This window comes from Peromyscus maniculatus, chromosome 3, assembly GCF_049852395.1.
Source record: "Peromyscus maniculatus bairdii isolate BWxNUB_F1_BW_parent chromosome 3, HU_Pman_BW_mat_3.1, whole genome shotgun sequence".
Classification (NCBI taxonomy): Eukaryota; Metazoa; Chordata; class Mammalia; order Rodentia; family Cricetidae; genus Peromyscus; species Peromyscus maniculatus.
Window position 1 is genome coordinate 66,781,734 of NC_134854.1, and position 17,402 is coordinate 66,799,135.

The following is a 17,402-nucleotide window of genomic DNA, read 5'->3' on the forward strand; positions in this document are numbered from 1 at the left end:
TCATCTATCTCTGTGTCTGTGATGAAGGGACAATGTAGGCCAGGTGGTAAGGCATCATAATGCAGCTCTGTATCTATTTACAAGTTCTGGTTTTATTCTTTAAGCTTTTCTCTCTGCCATCAAGGAAAAATATAAGTTTTTAAAAACTGTGGTAAAATAGAGCATTGGGCTTGCCACTAACCATTTCAAGTGCACAGCCAATGGTGGTCACACTGTGTGCCAGCATCTCCAGAACCGTCCACAGGAAAGAGGAAGGCTGTGGGGGTCACACTGTGTGCCAGCATCTCCAGAACCGTCCACAGGAAAGAGGAAGGCTGATATTAAAAGAGAGAAATGAGCCTCAAAGTAAAGTTTGTAGAAGAATAGGAATTTTATTTTATTTATTTATGTGTGTAAGTTTTTTGTTTCCTTTAAGATTTTTTTGTGTGTGTATGAGTGTTTGCCTGCCTATGTCTGTGTACTGTGTGTGCAGTACCTGTGGAAGCCACAAGAGGGCGTTGGATTCTTTGGAATTGGAGTTACAGGTGGTTGTAAGCTGGCACATGGGTGATGGAGCTAGAATCCAGGTCCTCTGGAAGAACAGCAAGTGCTCTTAACCATGGAGACATCTCTCCAGCCCTTCTTCCCCCACATCAAGACAGGGTCTTGCTATGCAGCCTAGCCTAGCCTTGAACTCTTGATCCTCCCGTGTTAGCTGGACAGTGCTAGGATTTGCAGGTGTGGGCTCAGAATGTCATTTTTATTTTTAGTCTATTGCAAAGTTTTTGTGTGGGTATGTGCGTGCGTGCGTGCGTGCGTGCGTGCGTGCGTGCGAGCGCGCGCTTATCTCTCTGTGTGGGTGTGTATGTGCCACGGCACTCCTATGGATGTCAGAGGATAACCTGTAGGAGCTATTTCTCTTTCCACCACGTGGTTCCAGGGACTGAACTCTGGTCACTAGGCTCAGTAGCAAGCACCTTTACCCACTGAGTCCTCTTGCCCACCCTCAGAAATGTTATTTCTAAAAGAATGAAACACCTCTCTAGAGGCTTCCAATACGAAGACCATTAAACACAAAGAAAGCAAAGGAATGGTTCCATCGGATCCAACCCTGAGAGCAGAGGAACCTCTCCAACCTATCAAAGAGCAGACGCAAGCCTGCGGTGGACTCCGGCTGCAGCGTGCATCCGGGAAGCCTGTGGCAGAGAAAGAAATCCGGATGGAGACTTTTCTCGAGAGGCGCTCCACAGAGCCACCTGCCTTCGTTCCTGGCCTGCCCAAACGCCCTCTCTCTCCTGCAGTTACGCCCACGCCGGGCAGCACAGTCCTCAGGACCCCACACGGCGATGCATTAGGGGCCCCTGCCAAGCATCAGAAAGAAGAAAATATGGGTTATAGGGCCATCTCTTGTAGCCAGGGAGAGGGGAGTGGGTGGTCACTCATTAACCAGGCACGCCCGAGTGCTCAGGGGGACGGCAGAGGAGGCCTGTCCTGGACTTTTCCACCGCCGCCGCCGCGGCTCATTTCCACAACATCATTAAGGCAACACTATTAATACTGGTGTTATGGTTTGTGTCGCTGTTGTACCAACGACATTTCACCGGCTCCAGTTAATGCTTTCCTAAGTGCTGGGAGTGAGGGGAGAGCCCTAGTTCTGAGCTGAAGGAATTCTCATCTAGATGCAAATTGAGGCGAGCAATCCATGGTGCATGAGTGGGCAGTAGCAATTTTTCCACCATTTAATGTTCAGCCCCAGCCCTCACCCCCAACGCTGGTGCATTTTCACACAAATATCTTGGCAAAGAGGTTTCTCTCCTTAGAAGTTAACTGCTTTCTTATCCACACCTGGTGTGCTGAGTCTTGATCCCTTTCACTTAATCTGAGGTAAATACTTCTGGCTCCCCCCCACATCATCGTCTCTACTTCAGACTTTAAGATGCTAACCCCCCCCCCCATACCTCGGATGTTACAAAGGAATAAAAAAGAAACAAATCATTTCCTCCCCCAATGACACATTCTGCCCTAGAAGAAGAAGGGAGGTTCTGGAAGCCAGGGAAACCCACAAGGCTTAAGAAGTTCCTGAAATTACAAGATTCACAGGACCCCTCCTAAGGTTATACAAGCAGTAAAACTGCTTCTTCTGAAGTTTAGACACACAGTTTTCTTGCGTTCTCTCCATGCTAGTGACCTTCCAGTGATGTGGTTGCCTTGAGTTACCCATGAGGCTATGAGGAACCTCAATAAACTCAATAGTTTATTAAGCTAGACTTGGGTGGAGTGGTTTCTTTGATCTTTGATTGTTACTCTGTCTGTGGTGAAGAGATGCTTGTTAATGTCTCCCCAGGAAAAATCACTCCACAGCGCCCAGTAGAGCTTGCCTTTCACCTACTGTACTGTCCTAGATAACTGAATGACAGTGTCACCTACCCTTCCACCCCTCCTCCCACATGCCACGTAACTGGGAAGCACCTGGCCCAGCCGACCTTGTCACATAACGATTTTTAAATTAGTGCTTTCCTCTAAGAAGGTGCCGCCTCTGCCGCCTCAATGCAGCACATGGCTGCCCCATGGCTGCTGCTTTATTTCTCAGTTGCTGGCTTAGTTCCCTTCATGAATTCTACCCTACAATTTGTTACTAATGAAATCTTTTTAGAAAATTAATTTAATATTTTTTGCATGTACCAGTATGTATGGTATGCATGCATGTACATATGTGTGTAGGTGCATGAACACGTTTGTGCACCCACGAAGACCCAAGGCTGATAGCCAGAGTTTTCCTCAATTGCTTTCCATATTATCTGAGGCAGGGTCTACTAGCTGAATTCAAAGCTTCCCATACAACTAGCTAGCCCGCTTGCCCTGGGGAATCCCATCTCAGCCTTCTGAGTGCTGGAATTACACGTGGGTCCCACACCTACTTAGCATCTATGTGGGTTCTGGGGATCCAAACTCTGGTCCTCATGTCTGCCTTTCAAGTACTTCAACCACTGAATCATGTCCCCAGCCCCTAAATGAATCCTTTTACCAGAGGCAAGTGTAGCCCATGTACTTGTATAGGCTAGCTTTCTCTTCCTATGACAAAATACCTGAGGTCATCAACTCTGAACTGTTTTGGCTCCGTCTGGGAGTTCTGGCGTGTGGCTCACTGTTCTGAGTTGCTGGCAAGGCTGCTTATCAGGACAGGAGCATGCAGCAGAGTCACACTTATCAGGACAGGAGCATGCAGCAGAGTCACACCGCTCATGTTACAAGCCAGGGGGAGAAGACAGAGAGGAAGAGGCTGAGTCCTGCTATCTTCTTCAAATAAATGTTCCTAGTAATCTAAGCATCTTCCTGCAAGGCCCATCTCTTAAAGGCTACGGCACAGCCGGGCGGTGGTGGTGCATACCTTTAATCCCAGCACTCGGGAGGCGGAGCCAGGTGGATCTCTGTGAGTTCAAGGCCAGCCTGGGCTACAGAGTGAGAACCAGGACAGGCACCAAAACTACACAGAGAAACCCTGTTTCGAAACACTAAAAAAAAAAAAAATCAAAAAACAAACAAACAAGCAAAAGGCTATCCCACCACCTAACAACAGCACCATTCTGAGGATCAAACCTTTTTACCATAGGGACCTCAGACTTGACATTCTACATTTAACCAGTAACTCTTCTCTAAAAAACCATGCAAGAGAAGACAGTGACAAGTTTATGATGACCATCTGTGCCCCTGCCTTCAAATGCAGCGCGTTCTCACTCAAGGACATGCAAATCCCTTCCATCTTCCCTAACCTTGTTACCCAACCTCCCCCATCAGTTTTGAAGTGACTTGTATAATTTTATAATGCTCTGGGGGAGAGAAGCCACAGGCTTTGAACCCGAATTGCATAGACTACTGGTTCCCCAATACCACGTGCAGCCAGGTTCTCGGGTCTCCTGGGAGGCAGGACTGGTGGCCACGCCCACAGCACTCTGTGCTGGGCCTGGTTTCCAAGTCGCCCAGCAAAGCTCATCCACTTGTCTCCTGTACTTCTGGGGACCAGGTTCACTGCCCTTCGTACTGGACTTTCTCACAATCAACTGCGCACACCAGTATAAAGGGAAGAAGCTCTGGCATGGATCTGCCAGGGATTAGCAAACTTCTGAAGAAAGGCCGCATGGAAATCCCTTAGGGTTTGCCGGGCTGTGGTTTTAGTATGAGACGACACAGGCAAGAGATGAGAGGGTGAGTGTGTGTGCCAATCAAACTTCACAAAAGGAAGTGATGGGCCCGATGTGGCTCACGGGACAGGGTGGGCTGTGGTAGTCTGTGGAGAAGACCAGCTCTGGTCTGCTGCCACTTATCAAAGCGTTCTTGGGTGGAGGAGAGAGGAATGAGAAAATATCAGCCAGAAAGATAGACCTAGACGATGAGGAGAGAAACACAGGACAGCTTCAGGAGGGCCTGGGTCAATACCCAACAGCACAGAGGTTGATTCAAAAGGGCTTTTGATGACATGCCAAGGGGAGGGGCAAAAGACCTCCCCCTTGCAAGATCAAAGCACACCGTTACAGCCCAGTGTAGACCCTTCCAAACACCTGGTAACCACGCCCGTGGCCAAATCATCTCCTTATGCAGCCCTGCTGGGTAAAGCGAGCTCAGGTTCTCTGACCCTGAGTAATCTGGGCTCGCACAGTGGGCCCAGCCCTGAGTTAGGTATATGAACTGAGAGGCTGAGTCACCGTGAGGTGGAGAGACAAAACGCCAGCACTCGACTTCAGAGGGTGTGAAACTATGCGAAGAACACAGCTGCGGAGCCCAGTTGCTGTGATTCAAATCTTGGCGTCCACATTTGCCAGCAGCTGAGCCCTGAGATGAGGAACTGTGCATAACGATCTTGCCGGGTCCTTGTCACGGGCTGAGGCAAGCACTACGTCTCCTCCAGCAGAGGCACGGGGTCAAGGGGTTGTGGGTACAGAGCTGTGAAGGCATTTCTTCAGCTCATTAACATGCTTCGGCCACCCTCATCACTATGGAAATCTCTCTCCTTGTCTCCCTCTGGCTCATCCTCACTTCTCTTCACACCACGCCTGGCAACACGGCAGCCCACACCCTCGGCCTGTGCTTTGCCATCTCGCACTCTCTCAGCAACCCTGCCAGCTGGCCTCCACCCCTGGCTTGGACTGTGACCCTTCCTTCCTTCCTTCCTTCCTTCCTTCCTTCCTTCCTTCCTTCCTTCCTTCCTTCCTTCCTTCCTTCCTTCATTTCTCCTCCCCTTTCCTTCTCCTTCTGGTCCCTTCCATTCTCTCTTCGTCCATCTTTCTCCCACCCCTTTCTTTCTTTCTTTCTTCTTTCATTTGATTACAAAACAGTGCACAAAGTGATGGACGTTGTTATGGTATTTTCACACATATTTTTGGTTGGGTTTCTCCCTGACTCCCCACACTCGGTGTCTGCCCTCTTCCTCCCTTTCCCCCTTAATGTCACGTGTGTTCTAGTCTCCTTCCCTTTCTTCCTCTTCAACCTCCCCTGAAGACTTCATTTCCTCTCATGATTGTTTCATGTCACACACGTGCACACACACGCGCACGCACACATATACACATAAGACTAAACTTCAGGATCTACATGTCAGAGAGTGGGATTTGTCTGAGTCTGGTTTATTTCATTAGCAGAATAATTTTTCATTCAACCGATCTTCCTGCAAACATTGTGATTTCATTTTTCTTCATGGCTGGATAAAATTCCATCATGTATATTTACATCACATGCCTCTTATCCTCTCATCTGTTGGGGGATACCTAGGTTGGTTCCATTTTTTGCTATGGTGAACAATACATCAATAAACATGCATGTGAAGTATCCCATGATGGTTTCTTACATAAGAAACACCAGCATTAAGGTCTGAGGCGGAGGTAGATGATACTTTCTATTCCATCAGCTCAGTACAGGGCCGACAGTGACCGTAATTCCACCCACAGCAGTGGGACTGTTGGAAGATTGCTAGAGGAAGCTGTGAGGAATACCCCATCGCCATATGACACCAATATCCTAAACATGGTCTCTCTTAGCCAAGGACAGGGCTACTCATTTAAGATGGAACAATTCAAGGAAGATCCTACATTGGCTTTTGTCAGGTTGGAGAACCTGGACTGACGTGGATTTAACCATGAGGTGTGCTGGCTCCATGGGTGAAGAGGAAAGTCAGACTAGAAATTTCCATTTTCATTTTACTCTACTTCCGTATCTCTGTGATTGAAACTGTGCTGAGTGTGGCCTCATGTCCTGTGGCTATTCAGAAGCCCCTCCCCCATCTGTGAATTTTGTCATCAAGAGGAAAGGGGGAACACTCCCTTGACTGCCTTAGCTCCAGAGCTACTCTGAGGGACCCCTTCTTCCTGCTGGGGACACTTTGAGGGCAGGGATCATCAAAATCGTCTTGAGTACTCAGTGCCCGGGGCAGCACTCCACAGATAAGGGGGTTTCAGGGAATAAGAGCTGAGCATTATTTCCCTTCCGAGTTCCTGGGGAATGGGAGAGGCAGGCAGGAAGAAGGGTTTGCTCGGGTGGTGGAGCGTGTGCCTGGCACATCCGCAGCCCTGAGAGAGAGGAGAGAGGAGAGAGAGAGAGAGAGAGAGAGAGAGAGAGAGAGAGAGAGAGAGAGAGAGAGAGAGATCTAAGACTAGTGCATCCTTGTGTGGAGCTCCTTTCTCGGGCTCTGCCTTCTTTTCTGCTCCTGGACTCAGGATCCGGACAGTGCAGGGACCCAGGAAGAATGCAGCCTAAAATCCTCTTTCTAGTAGCCAGGAGACAAGCTGTTCTCTGGCTGTTGTCACAGCGACACCTGCAGAAGCTCCAGCTCTGTGACCCTCACCCCATCAGCCCTCTCAGCAGCTCCCACCTCTGGACCCAATGTCAATCCCCCCACACTATTTTTAAAATATCTAATCTGTAGTGAGTAATGAGTGATAGAGATGTTCGTCTGCCATCTCTGGACAGACACATTCGAGACAAGTCCTTATTAGGTTGTCACTGGGTATTTCAAGTGGTAGACAGGAATACAAAACCAAAGTAGTACACACCAAAACTTCTTAATGTCACATGATTTGAAATATTTATAGATTTTTAAGAGTGCTTTTGCAATTAAAAAATAATGTAGAGCAGTGGATGGGGCTCGTTCGGTAGAGTGCTTGTCTGGCATGCACAAAGCCCTGGGTTCGATCTTGAGCACCACATAAAGCAGGCACAGAGCACAGACCCACAATCCCAGCTCTTGCAGGGTTTTAACAGGAGGATCAGAAGTTCAAGATCACCCTCAGCTACAGAGTTTGAGGCTAGCCTAGGATATATGAGACCTTGTCTGAAAGGGTTTTTAACTGGTACATGTTTGTATGTATTTATGGGCATAGGCTGATGGCATGCCACAGGTATGTAATGTGTAATGACCAAACCACAGTAAAGAGCTTTTCTATCTTAAGAAGACTAACACAAAATAAGGCTGTGTTGAGGAGACGGCACAGTCCATAAAGTGCTTGTTGTATTAGCATGTAGATTTGAGTTCAACCCCCAGCACCCACATAAAAACCAGGTAGTTGTAATCTCAGCACTAGGGAGGTAGAATCAAGAGGATCACCAAGGCTTGCTGGCCAACGACTCTAGCTGGATAAGGGAGCCACAGATTTGGTGAAAGATTTTGTCTCAAAATATAAGGTGACTGGTCAGGGGTCCCCCCAATATTCAAGACTAGATAAACTAGAAATCTTGCTGATGAAGTTGGTTGATGCAGTTTTTTAAAAAAGATTATCTTTTGCTCAGGTCACCTTCCTACAAGGAATGGATGTTAGTTATCTATTATCATGTAACAATTGCCCCCATAACTCAGTGAATTAAGACAGTAATAACTTATTATTATCCGACTGAACTGTGTTCCTCTCAAGTTCATGTTGAAGCCCTCCTCCTCCATTTGACTGTGTTCTATGAGGCAGAGCCTATAAGAGGTAATTAAGGGTAAAGGAAGGGCTTTGGCTAGATGCACACTTAGAATGCTCCAGACTGCCAGCTCGTCCCCTGCCCTGAAAGGGAAGTTGAATGAGCTCATGGGGTAGTCCAAAAGGACTGAGATGTGAAGGATGCAAACAGGTGAAGAGGCTGCATGAGAACACAGCCAAACCTCTGTAGGCCAAGGTGGGAGGGCTCCAGGAGACCAGACCCCCCAATCCTCGATGCCGGACTCTGTATCCATCAGCTTTGTATTACGACGATGACGGAATGCTGGGCACAAACTGCTGCTCAAGTAGAGAAGTCTACGCTGGTTCACAGTTCTGGAGATCCAAGTTCATGGGGCAGAGCTTGGTTTCCACTGGAACCGTATCATGGCTTAGGGTCTTCCCTCCCCTCCCCTCTTTCTGAGATTTCTTCCTCAATGATACTCACACCCTAAACTCTGCTCGCAGGGACTCTGACTCAAGAAATAGCCACAAAGTGAAATTCTAAGACCAAGGGTTTAGCTTAGTAGTGGAGTGCTTGGCAGCAAAGTGTGTGTGTGTGTGTGTGTGTGTGTGTGTGTGTGTGTGTGTGTGTGTGTGTGTGTGTTGCACTCACACACTTGTGAATATGGGCACACTTTAATGGTCAACTTGACTGGTCTGGGAAGAGTCTCAGTGAGGGACTGTCTACATTGGGTTGGTCTGTGTGAATGTCTGTGGGGGACTGTCTTAATTAAGTAAATTGATGTGGGAAGCATCACCCCCATGGACAGCACCATTCCCTAGGCAGTGGGGCCTGATCTGTGTAAGAGTAGAGAAGTGAGCTAGGCAGTGGTGGCTCACGCCTTTAATCCCAGCACTGGGGAGGCAGAGGCAGGTGGATCTCTGTGAGTTCAAGGCCAGCCTGGTCTACAGAGTGAGTTCCAGGACAGCCAGGACTGTTACACAGAAAAACCCTGTCTTGAACACCCGCCCCCCCCCGCCGCATCCTCCCAAAAAAAGAGTGGGAAAATGGACCTGACCATACGCAAGCCCAGGAGCGTCTCTGTAGCCCCCACATCAAGTTCACACCATCACCACGTCTTTACTCCCAATCACCACTCCACAGTCTATGTCTTTGGCCCCTGGCTGTGCAGGGGTTCAGAGGCAGTCTTGCCGAGGTCATGGTGAAATGGGAGGACATGACTGTCTTTATTAGGTAGGTGGGGATAACCTTGAACTTCTGATCCTCTTGTCTCTACCTCTCAAATACTAGTATTATAAGAACCCTCCACCAAGCCTGGTTTATGTGGTGCTGGAGACTGAACACAGGGCTTCATGCATTCTGGACAAGCACTTTAACCGAGCGAGCCACATCTCTAGCCTGTATTTATTTGCTGAATAAATAAAGGATTTCAATAAGTGCTGTCACTAAAGAGAAATATTCATTCCCACCCCTTTCCAACTTTAGAATAAAATTCATGGGAGCTGACTTTATAAAAAATGATCTTCATGGTCCCTGTTTATGGAAAAAGCCTCTATTCTGAAGAGCAGAGATAAATTACATTGAAATATTTTTAGGGCCCGGAAATCTTCAAGCAGCTCATATCTCTTCATGAAGATTATGCCAGTAACAAAATTAACAAAATCAGTCAAGCTCTTAAGGAACAGCCCATAAATTAAAGACATTCAACAAAACCCAATTATAAAGGGACAAATTTTGTATGAACTTTAAATGCCACCTGCTCCTCGGTGGCTGCAGAGGCTGCGGACAGTGCCAGGCGGGGGCAGCCCTCCCAGGATGGCATTTACAGGTGGTTAGGTGTGTTAATGGCAACTAGCCAGCAGGCACATCCCTTTCCGATTTGTGATATGCTTGTGTACACGTGTGTTATCGTGAGTGTGTGCCTTGTGTGTGAGCATGCATGTGGAGGCCAGAGGGGACATCAGATGTATTCTGTGGTTCTCCACCTTATATTTTGAGACAGGGTCACTTCACTGAACTTGAGGCTTACCCCCAAGTTAGTTAATTCAGCTAGGCTGGAGGGCTAGCAATCTCCAAGAACCTATTTGCTGTCTCCTCTCCCTCCCACTCCAGAACTGGGGTGACAGATTTGTGCCACTCCACCCAGCTTCTGCATAGGGGCTGGAGATCGGAATCCGAGTCCTTAGGTTTGGGTGGCAAGTGCTTAACCTACTAAGCCACCTCCTCAGCCCTTCTTTTCCTCTTCCTGAAACACATCATTTCAAACGTCAGTGGGGAGCCCGGGTGGTCGCTCACCCTGGTTTTCTGCAGCTTTAAGTACTCAAGTACCATGGACAGGATCATCCTTTTGCTGTGATGAGCTGCACACGATACAGGTCTCAGCAGAGGATCATTGTAAACACGCAGTTTCATGACATAAATGTATCCACACTGTCATGGAACCATTATAACATCCATCTCCCAGACTGTTCCATCTTCCCAAAGGGAAACTTCTATTAAAAATATCAACCAGGGAGCTGGGAGGTGGTGGAAGCCTGGAGGAAACTCGCCTCCCCCCCCCCCAACACTGGCTTTGGACTTTTAGCTTCAGAATTGTGGGGAAATGAAATGTGCTCTTTTAAGTCTTCAGTGTATGGGATTCTTGGCTTTCTTCTCCACACGTTCTGCACTTGCAGATTTAATAGACTGCAGATTGGAAACATTTGAAACAAGGCTGTCTCTGTACAGGATATGCATGTTTTGGAAGGACTGTCTAAAAGATACAATAGATTGAGCATGCCATGGACTGTGTTACTAATTATGTTTTCGAAAGATGGCTTAAAAATCTACAGGGGATGTGCCTAGGCACCATGCCACTTTATAAAAGGGAATAAGCACAGAAGGATCTTGGTACCCTCGGGGTCCTGGAACAAATCTCCAGTGGACATGGAGGGCAGACTGTGCTTTTCTGTCAATGTCCCAGGAAGAGAAACCAACATGACCAAATGCACGGCTCCATCTATGCTGGTTCGTCCTCACTGAGTTCAGGGATGAGGCCTGGTCTCGGACAGTTCCTAAGTCAAACTAAACAGGTACTGTGGGAGGGTCTCCATGCATGGGGGGCTGTGTTGGCTTGGGCAATATCCAGGTGTGGGGGGAATCTGGCCTCCTCCATCAACAACCCCAGACCTTCTCAGCTAATCCTCTGACAGCCACAAAGACATATTGTCCCACTTCCTCCAAGTGACTTTCTAAGAACCTACCTCAAGTCAGGTGATGCCAGACCTTAAAACTCTAGAATACAATCCCTCCCTCCCTCCCTCCCTCCCTCCCTCCCTCCCTCCCTCCCTCTCTCACTTTCTTCTTCTTCTTCTTTTTTTTTTTTTTTTAAATCTCACTCTGCTTTGCTGTTAACAGTTTAGCAACCTGGCCAAGGTAAATCCAAATGTGCTTCCAAAGCATGAGTTTTAAGAAGTGGAGGGAACAGACTTTCTCCTGGTCATACTCCAAGTAGAGAGGCTGACATGGTTTCTCCTTTGATTCCTACTGGGTCAACTGGGCCTTGTGCGTCTCTCTTAGCCTGTGACTTATGACAGTACAATTCACAAGCGCTAGCAGTCCATAGCCCCAGCCGGTGTGGGGAAGCTCCGTCCTCCCTCCCGGAGTTGAGTCCAGCCCCGCCCTGGGAAGAAGGTGCAGACTTACGGTTCTTAGGGGAACATGGTGTGTGGGGGATGCCAGCGGCTGCCGCACCGGACTCTGAAAGGCCAGGCAGAAGCGCTGGCCGGTGTCCGGTGGGGACGGAGAAGCATAGATGCGGTTTTCTAGGCGTTCAGGCTCCTGCTTGTAGGACTCCAGAGGAAACGGGTGCGGCTTGGTCACTTGGGTGGGTGTTGATGGAGAAGAGGAGACGCTGGAGGCTGGAGGGACAGGACAGAGCTCGTTAGAAGTGCGGCCTTGGCAGAGAAGAGGAGGTTCTCTATTTCCGAGAGCCCGTACCTGAGATATTAAATGCAGAAGTCAGGGAAGAGTTTCTTACGTGTGTTCACAGCCTCTTAGAAGTTCAGGGTTCAGAAACTGCCTCACCATCCTTGGTGAGGTGTGAGCAGGCCCTAGTCCTGACATCACTCGGGCTGACCTCTTCACCCCTCCACATGGTCTTGCCCTCCCCTTGGCCAATACTGCTGGCTCTCTTCTCCATCCCTTCCAAGCTCCATCAAACACCATGGAGCCATATTGGTGGAGCTTGCTTATAGGGAAATAGAGAGCTCAACAGAACCAAAGTCACTGCCAAAGAAGTCACATGACTGTATGGGTGAACAGGAGAGTGCTCGCCTTGCAAGCATAAGGACTTGAGCTTGGAGCCCACATAAGAAAGTCAGGAATGGTGGTACACACTTATAATCTCAGCACTGGGGAGAGGAGACGACAGACAGATTCTCGGGCTCGGCCAGCCAGCCTAACCACTTGGTGAGTTCTAGGCTTTAGAAGATACTCAAAGTTGTCCTCTGACATCCATGTGCACATACACACATACATACCCACACATACAGAACTATGCACACAATACAGAATATGCACATAAGAGATGTGGGCTATAAACATTCCTGGCAATATAACCCTGTCTTGAGAACTTATTGTGAAGTACATGCCAGAAGAGGCTGGCCATAAAGGGGCTTCTAAAATGCAGAGGCCTTAGATAGACAGGAGAAGGGAGGAGGGAAAACATGTATCATTATAAAATTGCAGGGAGACTCGGGACATGAATCTGCCAGGAGTAAAAGTTGTTCACATCACAGAGCTCCTGCAATCCCAGGATCTGTCGTTGATAGGCAACCGTCACACATGCATACCCAATATGCTGCCAGTTAACTATTATGGGTCAAACTGTGTCCCTGGAAGCATGCATTAAGGCCTAGTGCCCAGTACTGTGAATGCGACTTTATTTAGAAATAGGGGTTTTTCAGGTTAGTCAAGTTTGGGTGAGGTTCTGCTGGGTTGGGATGGGCCTGATACAGTATGGTAAGTGTCCTCATAAGAGAAGTGTTTGGGCATGATGGCACTCAGGAGGTGGAGGCAGGCAGATCTCTGGGAATTCTAGGCCAGCCTGTTTTACATAGTTAGTTCCAGGTCATGGTGAGACCAGCTCCACGGTGAGACCCTGTCTTTAAGGAGGAGGAAAAGGAGAAGGAGAGAAGGAGGAGAACAAGAAAGAACAACAAAGAAGAAGAGGGAGAAATAAAGGGACTTAGATGCATGCATGTGCACAAACACATGGGGGGATCCATCAATGGACCCTTGGAGCAGAGGGTGAGATATGTACAAACGAGAAGGCAAGGATGACTGGTAACCCCAGAGGCCAGAAGAGATGGGGACAGACCCTGCCCTGCATAACGTGGAGGGGACATGGCACTACCCATGCCTTGGTTTTGGACTTCTGTTTTGCTTTCAGATAGGCTCTCATATGCCCCTGGTTGGCCTTGAACTCACTACATTGCTGACCAAGTCTAGCAGGATGCCAGCCTGCCCCTCGTAGTGAGGTCAGAACTGGCCAGCTCCACCCGTGAGTGTCAAACAGGAAATCTTTCATCCTTACTCTCTCCACTTAGTCTCAACCAGACACCCGGTCCTGCCTCGGTGCTTCCCTCGAGGACATGTCTAACTCCTAATGGGAAGGGCTGGGGGCTGATGAGGTGTAACAGAGCAGGGTGGGCCAGGTAGGTTAGGGCTGGAAAAAAAAACCTGTGACACACACACACACACACACACACACACACACACACACACACACACCCTAAGGATCGTCACTGGCGACGCTTCTAAGGTCTGGGGTTTCCACATCAAGACAGGGGCAGTTCTCCGTGACCTCCAACTCCTCCTGGGCCCATGACAGGAAGCACTGATATCCGGTCTCCATGGAGCACAGTCAAAATTCCCTGGGGCTGCAGCTTTACCTAGTCTCCATTCAGAACTTCTGGTCCAAACCACATCCACAGACACATTTTCAAAGACCCAGAACATGTGCCTCTGCGGAGGCCATTTTGCTGATCCAAACTACAGAAGGCTCGGTCTGCAAAGCGGGGCTGGGGAGAAGGCTCCGTCTGCAAAGCGGGGCTCAGGAGAAGGCTCGGTCTGCAAAGCGGGGCTCAGGAGAAGGCTCGGTCTGCAAAGCGGGGCTGGGGAGAAGGCTCGGTCTGCAAAGCGGGGCTGGGGAGAAGGCTCGGTCTGCAAAGCGGGGCTCAGGAGAAGGCTCGGTCTGCAAAGCGGGGCTCAGGAGAAGGCTCGGTCTGCAAAGCGGGGCTCAGGAGAAGGCTCGGTCTGCAAAGCGGGGCTGGGGAGAAGGCTCGGTCTGCAAAGCGGGGCTCAGGAGAAGGCTCGGTCTGCAAAGCGGGGCTGGGGAGAAGGCTCGGTCTGCAAAGCGGGTCTGGGGAGAAGGCTCGGTCTGCAAAGCGGGGCTCAGGAGAAGGCTCGGTCTGCAAAGCGGGGCTCAGGAGAAGGCTCAGTCTGCAAAGCGGGGCTGGGGAGAAGGCTCAGTCTGTAAGTGTTTGGTTTGCAAGAATGAGGACCCAAGTTTGATCCCCAGAAACCATTTCAAACAAACAAACAAAAGGAAACAAAAGCCAGGCATAGTGGCTGTGTGCTTGGAACCCTAGTTTTGGGAGGAAGAGACAGGAGGAACCCAGGGGCTCACCTGGCCTACTTGGAAAATTCCAGGCCAAGTGCAAGACCCTATCTCAGACAAACAAACAAACAAACAAAACAAAACCCCAAACCCCAAGCCAAGGCAGACATCGCCGGAAGAGCAGCACCCAAGGCTGTCCTCCGACCACACATGTGCACCTGCATGCTCACACAGGCCAGCACGTTAGTTCATTCCTCGGCCCCGCTTCTCCTCACCGAGTGACTGGGTCACGGCCGTGCTGATCTTGAGAGCAGAGCTCACACGCCCACCCGTCTATCACGAGGTGAGTCACGGCAGCACGGTGCCTGGTGGGGAGGGGTCAGCCTCCCACCCTCCCCATGTGAGGAAGCGGTAAGCCGAAGAGGCATGGAGCCCTTGGCCTGGCATGATACCGTCTGGAGTTTTGGGAAGGGGAAAGGGTTTTATATATACAGTGCTCACATCCTGCCGATCCGCAGATGTCTGCAGGTCCCTGGAAGGGGACATCTCCAGGGAAGGGAACAAGCAGAAGGGAAGCTGTCCCCTCACATCTTTTCTACTCCCACGCCCTACAGTGTAGGTATGGTGGCCGATGTTTGGTCTTCATTGTCAGTTTGACTGGATTTAGAGTCCCCAGGGAAGCACACCTCCGGGTGTGTCTATTTGGGTGCTCCCGGGAGGTTTAACTGTGGGTAGCATCATCCCATGGACTGGGTGTCCCAGACTGGACAGAAGGGAAAGTTAGCTGTGTGTCAGCATCCAGTCTATTTCCAGACTGCAGAGAGTCACCTTAGCTCCCGCTACCAAGCCTTTCTTGCTACTGGACTGTCCCATAGCGTGAGCTAAAACAGACCCCTTCTTCCTCACGTTGGTTTGTCAAAGCAACAGGAAAGGTAATTATACAAGTGTGTATTATACATTTTGACAATTATTTTTTCTATCCATTGTTCTTTTTATGAGCAGCTGGCAAGCCATGTGTTTAAGCACATGTCACCCCCTGCCCTCGTCCCCTCTACAGTTCTGTGCGACTTCCACCAGAGCTAGAGACAGGGCTTTGCCATCCTGAGCTGACCATTGTCTGTAGAGTACAGGCTCCCTCCCTCCCTCCCTCCCTGTTTCTACGTCTTGGCCTGTCTGTCCATCTTTGCAAGAAGCTATCTACTCACACCATTCCCCCGGCAGAGGCCCCGCCACTGCTGGGTGAGGGGCCTCACTGACAGGGAAGGACTCCCTGCTGGTTCTCTGGGTGGCTAACGTTCACCTTTCCAGTGTAAACCACTGGAAGAGAATGTAGGCAGCTTGCTCAAGAGGGCTCAGAAAGGTACAAGCCATCAAAACTTGGTGGCCCTGAGTCCTTGTAGGTTGTTTGTGCAAATGCTGGAAGATCCTGACCCCCTCCAATGGAGGCCAGGGGAGAAGGCTGGAGGCTGAGGGGTGCTGGGCCACAGCTAGCATGGGCCGATCTCCTGGGGAAAGCAGCTGGCAGAATGAACGGCCTTTTCTGCTGGGAGGGATATCCTACTTCTGATGTGGCTAGACGCCGTTCCACCCCTTCAAGAATAACTATTGACTTTCTAAGGCCGCGAGGTGTCTCCATCTTCCACTCCGCCTGCCTCACCTCTGTCCTGCTCTCCTCCCTGAGCCAGGAACTCCCATTGGGGAGACAAATGCACAGTGACTCCCCAGGCTGTGTCTGGCAGCTTTCTGGGACGATGACCCCCAGGACACCCACTGAATGGAAGAGGAGGCTTACCCTGGCCCATGGCTTCAGTCCGTGATGGGCTAGCCTGCTGCTCTGGGCCAGTGGTGGCCCAGCATGACAAGAATGTGTAGCAAGAGCCCACCTCATGGTCAGGTCACAGAGAGGGAGGAGGAGATGAAGGACCCACAGTGCCCTTCAAGGAAACAACCCCAAGGACTGAAGACCTCCTACCAGGCCTTATTGCTTAAGTTTCCCACAAGCACCAAGTTGGGGACCCAGTCTTTAACATGTGGGTCACTGGGGAACATTCTAGATAGAGACCATGGGGAAGGGTAATGTGTGAGGCGAAGGGCCAGGTGGAATGCCAGATGCAGGGCAAGGCTCACACATGCGTATGTGGGGAAGATATGATTAGTTTAGGGGTACAGGGAAGAGCCTTCCTAGGATAAAAACTATGCCCCCCCCTTCTCCCTGAGGGGTAAACTGTCTTCCAGCACCCTGCGGCACTTCCTGCAGCCCGCAGAGTCCGGTCACACGTTCTGCGTCATCTGCTTCTCAGTCACCTACTCTGTGCCTGAAGCAGCTGGTGCTCCGAGGACATTTAATTACCTATCCACTTCCTCTGTCAAGCAAGCTGTGGAGTTCACACGTCCTGACTCCAGCTCCCAAACTCCTTCACTGTAAATAAATGGGAGACGCCTCCATCAAGGCCCAGGGCTAAAGATGTAAAACTCCATTTCAGCCACACGAACACTCTCTGAAAGAGGGCGCCACGGGCCTACAGGGGAGTCTGGAGGTAACCAGGCACCTGGAAAGGGCAGGAAGAGGCACTAAGGGAGGGGGAGGGTGTGCCGAGGAGGGGCTGGGCCTGGGACGCAGGGTGCTCCCCACACTGGGTGGCCTTGGCCAGGCAGCTTTTCCTCCGTGCTGGCAGGGAAGGCAGGGGTAGAGATCAATTGTCACCACGCGGGTGCTGGCTTCTCGGCAGTTCATTAGGGAAGGCCACAGGGCCGGTGAGGACACTCCTGAGTGATTTTCTGTTTGAATACTGGTGTCACCACTAGTCAGTCTGGGGACAAGAGAGGCAAGGCTGCCTCGTGTCTCCATTCCTTCACAACCCCAACATGCAGCGCGTCCAGCCTGCTGATGCTGTGACAGCTGCGTCACTTATAA

The 17,402-nt window shown here is 50.0% G+C and overlaps 1 protein-coding gene across 15 annotated transcripts in view; it reads right to left on the reverse strand.

Annotated features, from left to right (window-relative positions):
• Prkag2 (protein kinase AMP-activated non-catalytic subunit gamma 2) overlaps positions 1–17,402 on the reverse strand; it is a 262,801-nt gene that overhangs the window by 87,266 nt on the left and 158,133 nt on the right. For all 15 annotated transcript variants that reach the window (XM_042273222.2, XM_042273224.2, XM_042273223.2 and 12 more), the window contains one exon: positions 11,572–11,786. In XM_042273222.2, coding sequence (XP_042129156.1) covers positions 11,572–11,786 — 215 coding nt within the window. The remainder of the gene's footprint in view (positions 1–11,571; positions 11,787–17,402) is intronic.